Source organism: Carassius gibelio, chromosome A6 (assembly GCF_023724105.1).
Source record: "Carassius gibelio isolate Cgi1373 ecotype wild population from Czech Republic chromosome A6, carGib1.2-hapl.c, whole genome shotgun sequence".
Lineage (NCBI taxonomy): Eukaryota > Metazoa > Chordata > Actinopteri > Cypriniformes > Cyprinidae > Carassius > Carassius gibelio.
This window is the reverse complement of record NC_068376.1, coordinates 31,027,419-31,039,109: the sequence shown is the minus strand read 5'-3', so window position 1 is coordinate 31,039,109 and position 11,691 is coordinate 31,027,419. Positions and strand designations below refer to the sequence as shown.

The 11,691-nt window shown below is 37.4% G+C and overlaps 1 protein-coding gene across 4 annotated transcripts in view; it reads left to right on the top strand.

The window, feature by feature from the left end:
- Positions 1–11,354, top strand: part of LOC128016072 (zinc finger protein GLI1-like) — a 41,620-nt gene extending 30,266 nt beyond the window's left edge. For all 4 annotated transcript variants that reach the window (XM_052600436.1, XM_052600438.1, XM_052600437.1 and 1 more), the window contains 11 exons: positions 1–18; positions 102–200; positions 975–1,173; positions 1,258–1,378; positions 2,668–2,775; positions 2,857–2,994; positions 4,127–4,276; positions 4,360–4,524; positions 5,485–5,721; positions 5,816–6,113; positions 7,169–11,354. The exon at positions 1–18 is cut by the window's left edge and continues 146 nt beyond it. In XM_052600436.1, coding sequence (XP_052456396.1) covers positions 1–18; positions 102–200; positions 975–1,173; positions 1,258–1,378; positions 2,668–2,775; positions 2,857–2,994; positions 4,127–4,276; positions 4,360–4,524; positions 5,485–5,721; positions 5,816–6,113; positions 7,169–9,609 — 3,974 coding nt within the window. In that variant the 3' untranslated portion in view covers positions 9,610–11,354. The remainder of the gene's footprint in view (positions 19–101; positions 201–974; positions 1,174–1,257; positions 1,379–2,667; positions 2,776–2,856; positions 2,995–4,126; positions 4,277–4,359; positions 4,525–5,484; positions 5,722–5,815; positions 6,114–7,168) is intronic.
- The last annotated feature ends 337 nt before the right edge of the window (positions 11,355–11,691 follow it).

Sequence of the window (11,691 nt, the reverse complement as noted above, 5' to 3'; positions counted from 1 at the left end):
GGATGCCTCCTCCAGAGGGTGAGCGCTCCTCATCTTCATTCTTCAGACGCAGAGTGACACACATAAACTGAGCTGCACTTACAGTTTTGATGTTGTGTTAGGTGTCAGTGGCGCCCCCTACTGTAACCAGAGCATGATGACATCACATCACAACCTCGCTCATAACCAGCCGGGATCTGAACACATGGCATCAGGAGACGGTGAGACCACGGCACCGTAAACCCTTCAACATCTGAAAAACATTTGATTTATCTAACCTTAGTTTAGTATGCAAATATAGAAAAATATATTAATTCATGTACATACATACTACAGTGATTAGTTAATATTTTACATGTGCATGGATTAATGGTCACATGACATGCAGGTAAACAAACCAAACATTTAATCTTTATTAGAATATTTTATTTTATTTTATTTAACCCCTGCAATAACTAAAGATAATTTATCCAGATCGAAATGTTAAAAATGTTAATATTTTATTGTCTTTTAAGAAAATTTTATATTTATTTATTCAATGATTAGCCTTTAAATCAACTCTTAACCCCCAGTTTATTTTATTTTATTTTATTTCAGTTTGGGAAACCCCTGCAATAACTAAAGATAATTTATCCAGATCGAAATGTTAAAAATGTTAATATTTTATTTTATTTTTTTATTTAATGATTAGCCTTTAAATCAACTCTTAACCCCCAGGTTTTTTTTTATTAATTATAATTTTTTTTAATCAACTCTGTTCTGAAAACCCTAAATATTAAGGTTTTCATAAATATTCTTAATAAACCTTCTAAATATGCTATTGCTCACTTTTAGTCCTTGTTCATACACAATGCATTAGCTACTTGAATGTGCAATGCAATAACAGTAGCTCAGTGTTTATGTAATGCTATCTAATGCATGCTAATGCTAGTGCTTTAGAAACATGAATGAAACGCTGGATGCATCTTTATCTGTTCTCTGTGTGTGTCTGGAAGCGTCTTGTTTCTCGACGCCTCGCTCCATGCTGAAGCTGAGTAAGAAGCGCGCTCTGTCCATCTCTCCGCTGTCTGACGCCAGTGTGGACCTGCAGACGGTCATCCGCACCTCGCCCAACTCTCTGGTGGCCTTCGTGAGCTCGCGCTGCGGGCCGAACGCTGCCAGCTCATACGGGCATCTGTCTGTGGGCACCATGAGGTGAAGATCTGCTGTAAACGCCACACAGTTCCTCACAAACACAGATGATTCTGATGCATTAAAGAGAGATGTTTCTGATTTCAGTCCGTCGTTGGGTTTCTCCGGCTCCATGAATTACCCGTCCAGACCGCAGGGTAACATGTACGGCTCTCACCCCGTCCCATCACACCACCCCAGACTTCACGCTCCGCACAAACACACACACGTGAGTCCGTCGCTCTCTCACACTGAACCCAGTGTCACCCATATACTGTTAGTTCTTATTAATATCTACAGTTTGCTGTTTTCATACTTTCAGTTTTTATTGTAATTTTTACATTTTTAGTCTTTTGTTATGCACTGCTTAACTTTTTATTTCAGTTTTAGTCTTTTTTCTTTTTTTATTGTATTTTCAGTTAGTCATTTTATTGCTAATTGTTAATTTTGTTATGTGCTTTTGTCATTTTTAGTTTTCGTTTATTTTATTTCTTGTTAGTAATTTTGTGCATCAACTTAAAACTCTATGCTTATATATGAATATATATATATATATATATATATATATATATATATATATATATATATATATATATTTAAACAAGTTTTAGTTTAAATGCAGTTTTTATTTTTTTACCCAGTTAGTAATTGAAGTGTTCAACTAAAACTAAATGGACATTTATTATTATTATTATTTTATGTGGTTTTGCCAGTTTGTTTATTATTTGGAATTGATAAAAACATTTTTTATGTCAGTTTAAGTTCAATTTGTTTTTGTTTTTTTAATTATGTTTTTGCTTATTTTTTGATTCATTAATATTTCTATGTAGGTAAAAATATATATATATATATTTTGGTCTTTCTATTTATTTTATTTCCAGTTAGTAATTTTAGTGTAATTTTAATTCATATTACCATTTAGGTTAGATTTCTTTTATTTCATTTATAGCTCAGTTTGATCTTTTTCCAGTTATTAATTTAGTGCTTAACTTAAATTTGTAATTTTATGTGGTTTTCCATTTTTTTTTCTTCTGCCATTTGAATTTATTTTTTTTATTTCAGTTTTTAGCTCAGTTTTATTTATTTCAGTTTTAGCATTAAGTACCTTAAACTAAATGGAAATGTATCATTTCGTTATGTGCTTTTTCATTTTAAGTTTAAGTTTATTTATTTTATTTCTAGTTAGTACTTTTGGTGCTTCAACTAAATTAATATTTGTAATTTTATGATTTTGTTTGCTACTGCTATTTGGATTAGATTTTTTTTTAGCTAAATTTGATTTATTTAGCAGTTAATAACTTAAAATGGAAATTCGTAATTTTTCCATGTGCTTTTGCTTATTTTTTATTAATTCATATTACTATTTAGGTTTGCCATGTTTTATTTCAGTTTTAGTGAATTTTTTTTCAGTTAGTGAACTGAAATGAAATAGGTTTTTCACCTGGTATTTATTTTATTGTAGCTTATTAATCGTGTTTTAATGGTGTAAAGGACACTGACCCTGCTGTGTGTGTGCAGCTGAAGACCGAGCCGGTTCTGGGCAGCGTGATGGACAACATCACCATCAAGAGTCTGGAGGAGCATTCGGAGGGAGACGTGGCCAGTCCGTCCTCCACTGGGACACAGGTGAACTCACAAACCTTGGTCTCTATACTCATACCGCCCGAGTGCGTCCAGGTGTGTGAGCTCCTGCGCTGGTTTCTGCAGGATCCTCTTCTGGGTTTACTGGAGGGCAGAGATGATCTGGATAAGGAGGAGAAACCTGAACCAGAAGCCATCTACGAGACAAACTGCCACTGGGAGAGCTGCAGCAAAGAGTTCGACACTCAGGAGCAACTCGTGCATGTGAGAGAGAGAGAGAGAGAGAGGGAGAGAGAGAGAGAGAGAGTCATTTACTCAACATGCATGCTGTTAATCACAAAAGGAGAACATTTGTCTTCATTACAGAAATAGATCCTAAAGCTCTAAAAAAGAAAGAAACACACTGAAACCCCCATAACAGTCGTCCATATGACTTCTGTGCTATATGGCAAATTTTCATAAGATATTTGTTTTTGTGTCAAGATTTAAAAAATGTTATTGTTAAAGTATTGCAAAAGAAAAAAAAAAGGTTTTGTAATTGAATTAAATATGAAATAAAATAAAACATTAAATGAAAAACTTAAACAACTTAAATGATTTTTTTTTAATGAATAACTAAGCTTAAGTATTAAAACTGAATTAAATATAAAGTGTGTGTATACAGTATATAAAACAAACTAGTACAGATGACAAAAACACATTATACAATTACTAAAACTTAAACTAAAATTATATTTAAAACTGAAAATATAAAAGTAAAAGCTAATATAAAATAAAATATTAAAATATAATATAAAATATAAATAAATAATTTTGAAAACAAGAATATGAAAATAAAAGCTAATGAAAAATATTAATAAATACCACAATAGAAAACTTTAATAAAAATAAATTATAGGTAAATAGATATATATATATATATATATATATATATATATATATATATATATATATATATATATATATATATATATATATGTAATAAAAATGAATGAACCACATAACTAAATTACTAAAATAAAAATTAAATTGAGAAACTGAGAATATAAAACTAAAAGCTAATTTTCAAAATCTTAATAAATACTATAATATAAAATTAAATTAAAGTTAAATAGAATTTTATATATATATATATATATATATATATATATATATATATATATATATATATATATATAGCACAATAAAGCACATTACAAAATTACTAAAACTTAAACTAAAATTAAATTGAAAAACTGAAAATATTAAATTAAAGCTAATTCCAAGTATTAATAAATATGATAACAGTGTGTGAACAATACTAAATAACATTGGCACCAGGTGGTCTTTCCTCCATCAAGCATCTCTAGTGTTTCGTCATGCTTTTAATCTGCTTCTCCTCTGATTGTCTGTGCAGCACATCAATAACGAGCACATCCACGGAGAGAAGAAGGAGTTCGTGTGTCACTGGACGGACTGTTCTCGAGAGCAGCGGCCCTTTAAAGCCCAGTACATGCTGGTGGTGCACATGCGCAGACACACGGGAGAGAAACCTCACAAGTGCACTGTGAGTACTCGCTCTGACGCTCGGTGTGGGAACGCTCTTGAAAACACTGATGTGACGCAGATGTTTCTGTTTGTGCGTCTCAGTTCGAAGGCTGTAATAAAGCGTACTCGCGTCTGGAGAACCTGAAGACTCATCTGCGCTCGCACACCGGCGAGAAACCCTATGTGTGTGAACACGAGGGCTGCAACAAGGCTTTCTCCAATGCATCCGACCGCGCAAAGCATCAGAACCGAACACACTCCAATGAGGTAAACTCGGAAAGAAAACTAAATAAAATACGCATATATATAACGAAAAAATTATTAATTATATGTTTTCTGCTGGTTATGTGTTGCATTCAATTTTTATGTTTTTGATGCATTTGCAGGTTCGTACAATGTTTTACTAAAATGCATGTTACATGACAAAATGTGCAGGACATTTCTGTCAAAAGAAAAAGTTTTAAAACTGTATACCGACTGCAATTAATTTTTTTGTTAAAGGACAAAACTATGACTAAAACACCAAGAAATGCACAAACATTGATTACACTTTATTATTTCATTTATTGTAAAATAAAATTACTTACTTATTGTGAAATGTCAAAAATTGGCAAAAAAATGCCATTTATTATTGCATTAATTTATTATAAAACATTGCTATTATAAAACAAAGTTAAGAACACAGATTGCAATTCATCATTGCATTTATTTATTATACATATATAAAAAAGGTTATTTATTGTCAGGACGAAATTTATGGCTACGACAAAAAATAGAAAATGCAATTTTTTATGCACTATTTGATTATAAAAACGTGTATGCTATTCTTTAGCTTTTTGTCTTTTATAAAGTACTTATGGTTCAATGCAACCTTTGAGGTTCATCTATAAATATTTTAATTAGTTGCACTGCTTTATTTTTTTATAATTACTATTTTTTTAAATGTCTCTTTCTCCATTTTTCCTTTTGTAAACACAAATACAGAAAAACAGCAATTCTGTTTTATTTCAATGCATAACACTTTTCATAACAGAAACATTATTGCAGAACATGCCTCAAAACATTTAATTCAATCCATCCTGACATTCTTTATTAAATTAATTCACAACATGATCTGAAAAAGCAATAAGCTTGTAATTAAACAATGCATAAACGTAGCGTCGTTTCCAAACGTTTGGCTACAGCTGGAGATTACATGCAACCATGCTCTCTGTTTCTGGCCTTTAGAAACCGTACGTTTGTAAGATCCCGGGCTGTACGAAGCGCTACACCGACCCGAGTTCTCTGAGGAAGCACGTGAAGACGGTGCACGGCCCCGAGGCTCACATCACTAAAAAGCACCGCGGAGACACCGGACCACGTCCTCCGGGTCTGACCAGTGCAGGACATAGCTCTGAACTTCTGATAGAAAAAGAGGAGAGAAGCAGAGAGGACTGCAAATTACTCGCTCCAGAAACCACACTGGTAAGACACGCTTTGTCCTCTTTTTCTCTTAGCTATCCATTGTAGCGCATAGCTGTGTGAATAGTAACTACAATATGTCTTGGATCATTTCTAGAAATCCCAGCCAAGTCCTGGCGGCCAGTCATCTTGTAGTAGCGAACGTTCTCCACTAGGGAGCGCTAACAATAATGACAGCGGAGTGGAGATGAACCTCAATGCGGCGGGGAGTCTGGAGGACCTGACCACACAAGAGGAGAACACCGGGAACACCGGCGGGCCCGAGTCGAGCGGAATGTGCATGTCCGTTCAGGCCCTGAAGAGGTTGGAGAACCTGAAGATCGACAAACTGAAGCAAATTCGCCGGTCAACACCACCTGGGCGGAGCGCAGGGAATAAACTGCCGGCTCTCTCAGGTAAAAGCCTTAGCAAATCAAGCACTTTGTTTGCAATCACTGTCAATCTGATGAAAAGTTTTGTTGAGAATGGCTATTTTGATTTCATCAACAGTAACAAATATCAGATGCATATTATGCATTATTTATGTGTATATTTATGCATTAAAGCAATTTAATGCTGAGTGGGATAAATGCACAGGTGTAAACATTATTATAATCTGCAATTGCTTAATGATTTAATTGCACAAATTAATACGAACATTTCATTTTTTTTTTTTGAATTTGTGAAATTGTAATTTTCGTCTACTATAATTAGATGTCTCTTTAGACAGAAAAGCTAAAATCAGTAAATATGACATGCTACAATGTGCGGGATATTTTGGTCAGAAGACAAAAATTATGACTAAAATAATAATTATTGGAATTAATTTATTAAATTGTTGCAAGACAAAAACTACAAAAAAAAAACAAAAACGTACAAACAAAATTATTTTAAAACAATTGCAGGTTAGTTTTGTCAGAAAACACAAACAAAAAATGTCAAATTATCCTTAATCGAAAATAATGCAACTTAATATAAAGATTTTTTTCTTAATATAAAAGTTTTTTAGATTACTAAAAAACTACAAACACTGATTGCAATTAATTTTTGCATTGTTTAATATTAAACATTTACATTTCTGTCAAAGCACAAAAACGGAATAAAACAATAAACTGTAAAAAAATTAACACTGATTACAATTTATTGTAATTAATTTATTATAAAGATACAAGTTTTGTTGTAAGACAAGAACTGTGGCTAAAACAATAGAACTATATAAACACAGACTGAAATTTATTGTTGCATTAATTTATCTTTTTTTTGTTTGCAGGTTATTTCTATTTATACATAAAAAAAATGTAAAGTTATTTTTTATTCATAAAAAAATTACATTTATTATGCGAGGTCATCTGAACTGTGCTTTCAAATTAATCATCAATGATTTTAGGATCTCTAGCTTAATGTTTTCCATTGAAATCTGGCATTGAATAATGCTACATCTGCTTCCTTCTCTGCTTCCTTTATGAAACAGGAGAGAAGATGGGCATGTGTGCACCTTCACCCTTGCTCTCCAACCGGCGTGTAATGGAGCTTTCTGCCACGGATCTGGGTGGAGTTAGTGGAATGGGAATGCCCTGCCCACCGAATGACCGACGGGGAAGCGGCACCAGCAGCCTCAGCTCTGCCTACACAGTGAGCCGCCGTTCATCCATGGTCTCGCCCTACCTATCCAGCAGACGCTCAAGTGACATTTCCCAAGTAGGTCATTGCCAGTCTGTGATGGGAGCCGATGTTCCCGGCGACCCACTGTCTCCTCAGAACAGCCAAAGAGGTGGATCATGCCAGAACCCCGGAGGGTTGCCAGGTCTTCCGAGTCTGACTCCTGCGCAGCAGTATAGTCTGAAAGCTAAATATGCAGCAGCAACAGGCGGCCCACCGCCAACCCCGTTACCTAACATGGACCAACCTGGCAACCCTGGAAGGTTCCTGAGGGAATGCCATGGCCAACCTCTTCCTCCATTTCTGCAGCAAGGTGGCACACGGAGGCACAGTGCTAATGCCGAATACGGCACAGGAGTGATTTATCCACATCAGGCACCTGGGAACAACACAAGGCGTGCCAGCGATCCAGTACGCTCAGGTGCTGACCCGCAGGGTTTACCAAAGGTGCAACGCTTTAACAGCTTGAGCAACGTGTCCCTTATGAGTCGCCGCAATGCACTGCAGCAGTGCGGATCTGATGCCTCTCTCAGCCGGCACATGTACTCACCTCGTCCACCGAGCATCACTGAAAATGTTATGATGGAGGCCATGGCTATGGATCCTCATGGGACCGCCGAAGGCAGAGAGCAGGGCAACATGATCCAAGGTGGAGACCGAACCTACATTGGCTACCAGCAACCTCACCTCCACCCTCACAATGCAAGTCAAATGTCTCCCGGACAAGAAGGTTTGAGCTGCATGGATCAAGTCTTCCAGTCTCAAATGCAAGGTCCATACCAGGGCCAGCGTGACGAGATCTGTGCCGCGGGGATGATGGTTCAGGGTGACATTTCGAACAGTCTTCTACAGCAGGCCGAGTATGGCATGAGCAACTGCCAGCTCAGTCCTTCCGGACCACATTATCCCAGTCATGCTGACGGATCAGGACCCTGGGGACAGACCAACCATCTCCACAGCCCTCAGACCAATACGCAGTACCAGGGTGTAGGGATGCAAGGACAGCACTACCCTCACCAGGGTGTATACGACCCTACATCTGACCCCGGCCATCAAAGAGTTACTGTAAAACCAGAGCAGTTCCATTCATCCATAGGAGGATCCAGTTCTTGCCAGAACATCAAACCTCTACATCGGCATAATGTGAATATGCAGACGTATCCAACGCAGCCACAAGGCCGAGGTCTCATGAGCAGATCCTCCAATGTGAATTGTGACTTCCTTCAAGGCCAGATGGGAACACAAACCGGTCTTCCGCAGCAGAGCCAGGTGGGATCGTTCCCAAGCGGTGGAGGGATAAATCTTGCACTGGCGGAGAGCCGTGGGTCGCAGACGCCAATGCATCAGATGAAGGAAATGATGGTGAGGAACTATGTGCAGTCCCAGCAAGCGCTCCTGTGGGAACAGCAGCAGGAGCAAAGGGTAGTCATCGATGGTCTCTCTGGGAAGCCTGATGGCATGGACCTGGGAGGACAAACGGCGATGTTGCAGCACAGTCCACAGCATCAACAAGCTAACCAGAACCTTTATCCTGGTAATTCTTTCCAAGGCTACCCCAATCAGAACTTGATGAGCCCACCGCAAAATACAGTTCCCGCTTCCATCAAGGAGAATACCACTGGGTTTCAGGGATCCTGCTACGGCCCGGATATGGTGCCACGACCACCTCAGGGACGAAAGCCTCTGAGTCGCCAAAACAGCTTATCCCAGCAGACAAGTGGAGCTTACCTGGGCAGCCCGACTCACCTGAGCCCCGTCCACTCCACCGCCAGTCCCAGAAGAGGAGTCCGTCTCCCGCCAGTTCAGCAGCAGCAACATTTGGAAAAATTCACCAATAACAACAACCCCATGTACTACTCAGGCCAGATACACATGCACCATGATATAGAGAAAATTCAAGATGGTCCATGCCTGGCCCAGCAGCACCTGACAGGGATAGACCCTAATACCAAGCCCACATCGATGGCCTACTCGGACCCTGCACCCATGTCCAACGCCTTAGAAAACCTGGACTTGGAGAACGCTCAGATTGACTTTGCTTCCATCATTGATGACCAAGAACCTTCATCTTACAGTCCAGCAATCCCACCTCTGGGTCACCACCAGTGCTCCTCTCAGACCTCCTCCCGTCTCACCACACCCCAAACCTCCATCACCCTTCCAAGTGGCCTTTCCAATATGGCAATCGGGGACATGACCTCAATGTTGACATCCCTTGCTGGGGAGAACAAGTATTTGAACACATTGTCTTAAAGTGTATATACATATAATTGAGCCAATGTGAGCATGTAGACTCTATAGCCCTTTCGACACTAGAGGTTCCTCTGGATGTCCTTTTCCTGCTCATGCACCAGGTACTAATGGTTCTGCTGATGTCCAACATGGGATCTAACAGATTTTGCATGTAATTGTGTAAAATATGTTGCTAAACATTACCACAGAGGCCTAATGACATTACGTTAGGGGCATTCTGGTCACTACTGTGAGATGGAAATCTTGTTTAAAATGTAAATATGAGCTTTGGACTGTAAATGATGGCGAGAGATAGTATAAAGAAAATCTACTTTTTGATACATATACAAACTTGGACTGGCTCAAAAGCCACAAGAAGACTGAAATACTAAGTGAGCGAATGTGTAAAGGAAGAAGCTTATTGGCACATTATCTAGAAGTACCGGTAAAAACAGGACTCAAGTGCCTTTGACCTTTGTGGCCTCTTTGATTCCTCACAGGAACGACATGTTGGAGAAAACTCGTCGGATGAGACACATGGACACTGTGATGGATGGACAAACTCAGTATGAAGCCCAAAAGTATACTTCAGTTCATGAACACTTGGTGTATTAGTACAGCCAAATGCATAAGCTTTCAAAGCATACTCCACTTAATAGTGCACGAAAACACAGGTGGCCGACACATGTGCACCAGAAAGTTTAATCTTTGTCGATGTCTGCGCTATTCTTCTACAGAAGTTAAGCAATAAAAAAAGTCTGTACTCTTTTAAACTAGCAGGCATCTGTTTTGGTTGCACTTCAATTGTCGCCACCTTGTGGAGCAACTAATTAGTACAAAAAAGCTGTTTGCATAAGCTGAGGGTAAAGAGTACATGCATATACATTGGGCTTAAGAGAAAGAGTGTTCTTAATAAAATGCAACGCTAACTGTCATAATGGCAAATTACATAACAGTATTTTGAAGCCTTTTTAATTATCTCTAGGTCTAGACAGGAGCCTTTGAGTCATTATATTCATTCAAAGTTTTAGTGTTTGTTTTCTGATTATTTGACTAGTCTGCTTTCAGACAGATACGTTAAAGGGTAACGGCACTGAGTGTTTTGTTTATGGTTTATTTTAGTGTACGCTGTGCTACATAACCCAAGCTAGCATGCATATGCATTGCACTGACAACAGCACTGAGCTGAGGAGAAGTGATGAATTTTTATTAAAGTTTCCATAAAGTATGAAAGGTACACACAGTGCAGTATTTTATTTTTTGTTTTGTTTCAAGTCCTCTGTTATTTCAACACTCTGTCTACATTGTGCCTAACTCATTTGATCATTTAAGTGTTATCAAGGGCTGCGGTTTCAAATGCAACCCTTTAAAAATCCCAGTGTTTCCACTTTCTGTGGCATACCAAAGACGACCGGCACTGAGACGAGTCCACACTTGAGATTCGCTAGACACATTGTCATGTGCTTCCATATTGCTGTGATAAAGAATGTAACAATGTTCTTTTTATCATTTCCTCTTTTTTAAAGAAAAAAAAAACATTTTGTGGTTTTTGCATTTCTGTGTGTTTTTATATCTGTCACAGTTCAACTCAAACCTTTTTGCTGGCAAAAGTTCATAAAGTAGTAACAGATTTATTATATTAGCATTTATCTCATCTATTTACAAGGAAAGTAAGTGATATTTTTGCCTACCGTTTTCTACATTTTTGTACAAAGGTACTATATTATACCAGTTTATAAATAAACAGAGCCTGTGATGGAAGAAAATTACGTGTTGTGTTATGTTTCTTTGTGCATATCCATGAGTTACTATTATAGCTTTGTTAATATTTTGAATTAGTTTTTATTTTGTTGTTTTGTCATTTTTATTAGTTTTTATTTCAGATTTAGTTATTTTAGTGGTACATCAAGTTTAACTAGCTGCATTAAAATAGGTTTTTATATTTTATTGTATTTACATTTTTTTTTTAGTTTTAACTATAACAACCCTGATCCATGTACTACTCTCTCAACTGGGTGAAAAAAACAAGATTTCAGACATCACAAGACATTTTTGTGCATTTTCAATGCCTCCTAAATGGTGTCCATAGCCTGTATTTTTTTA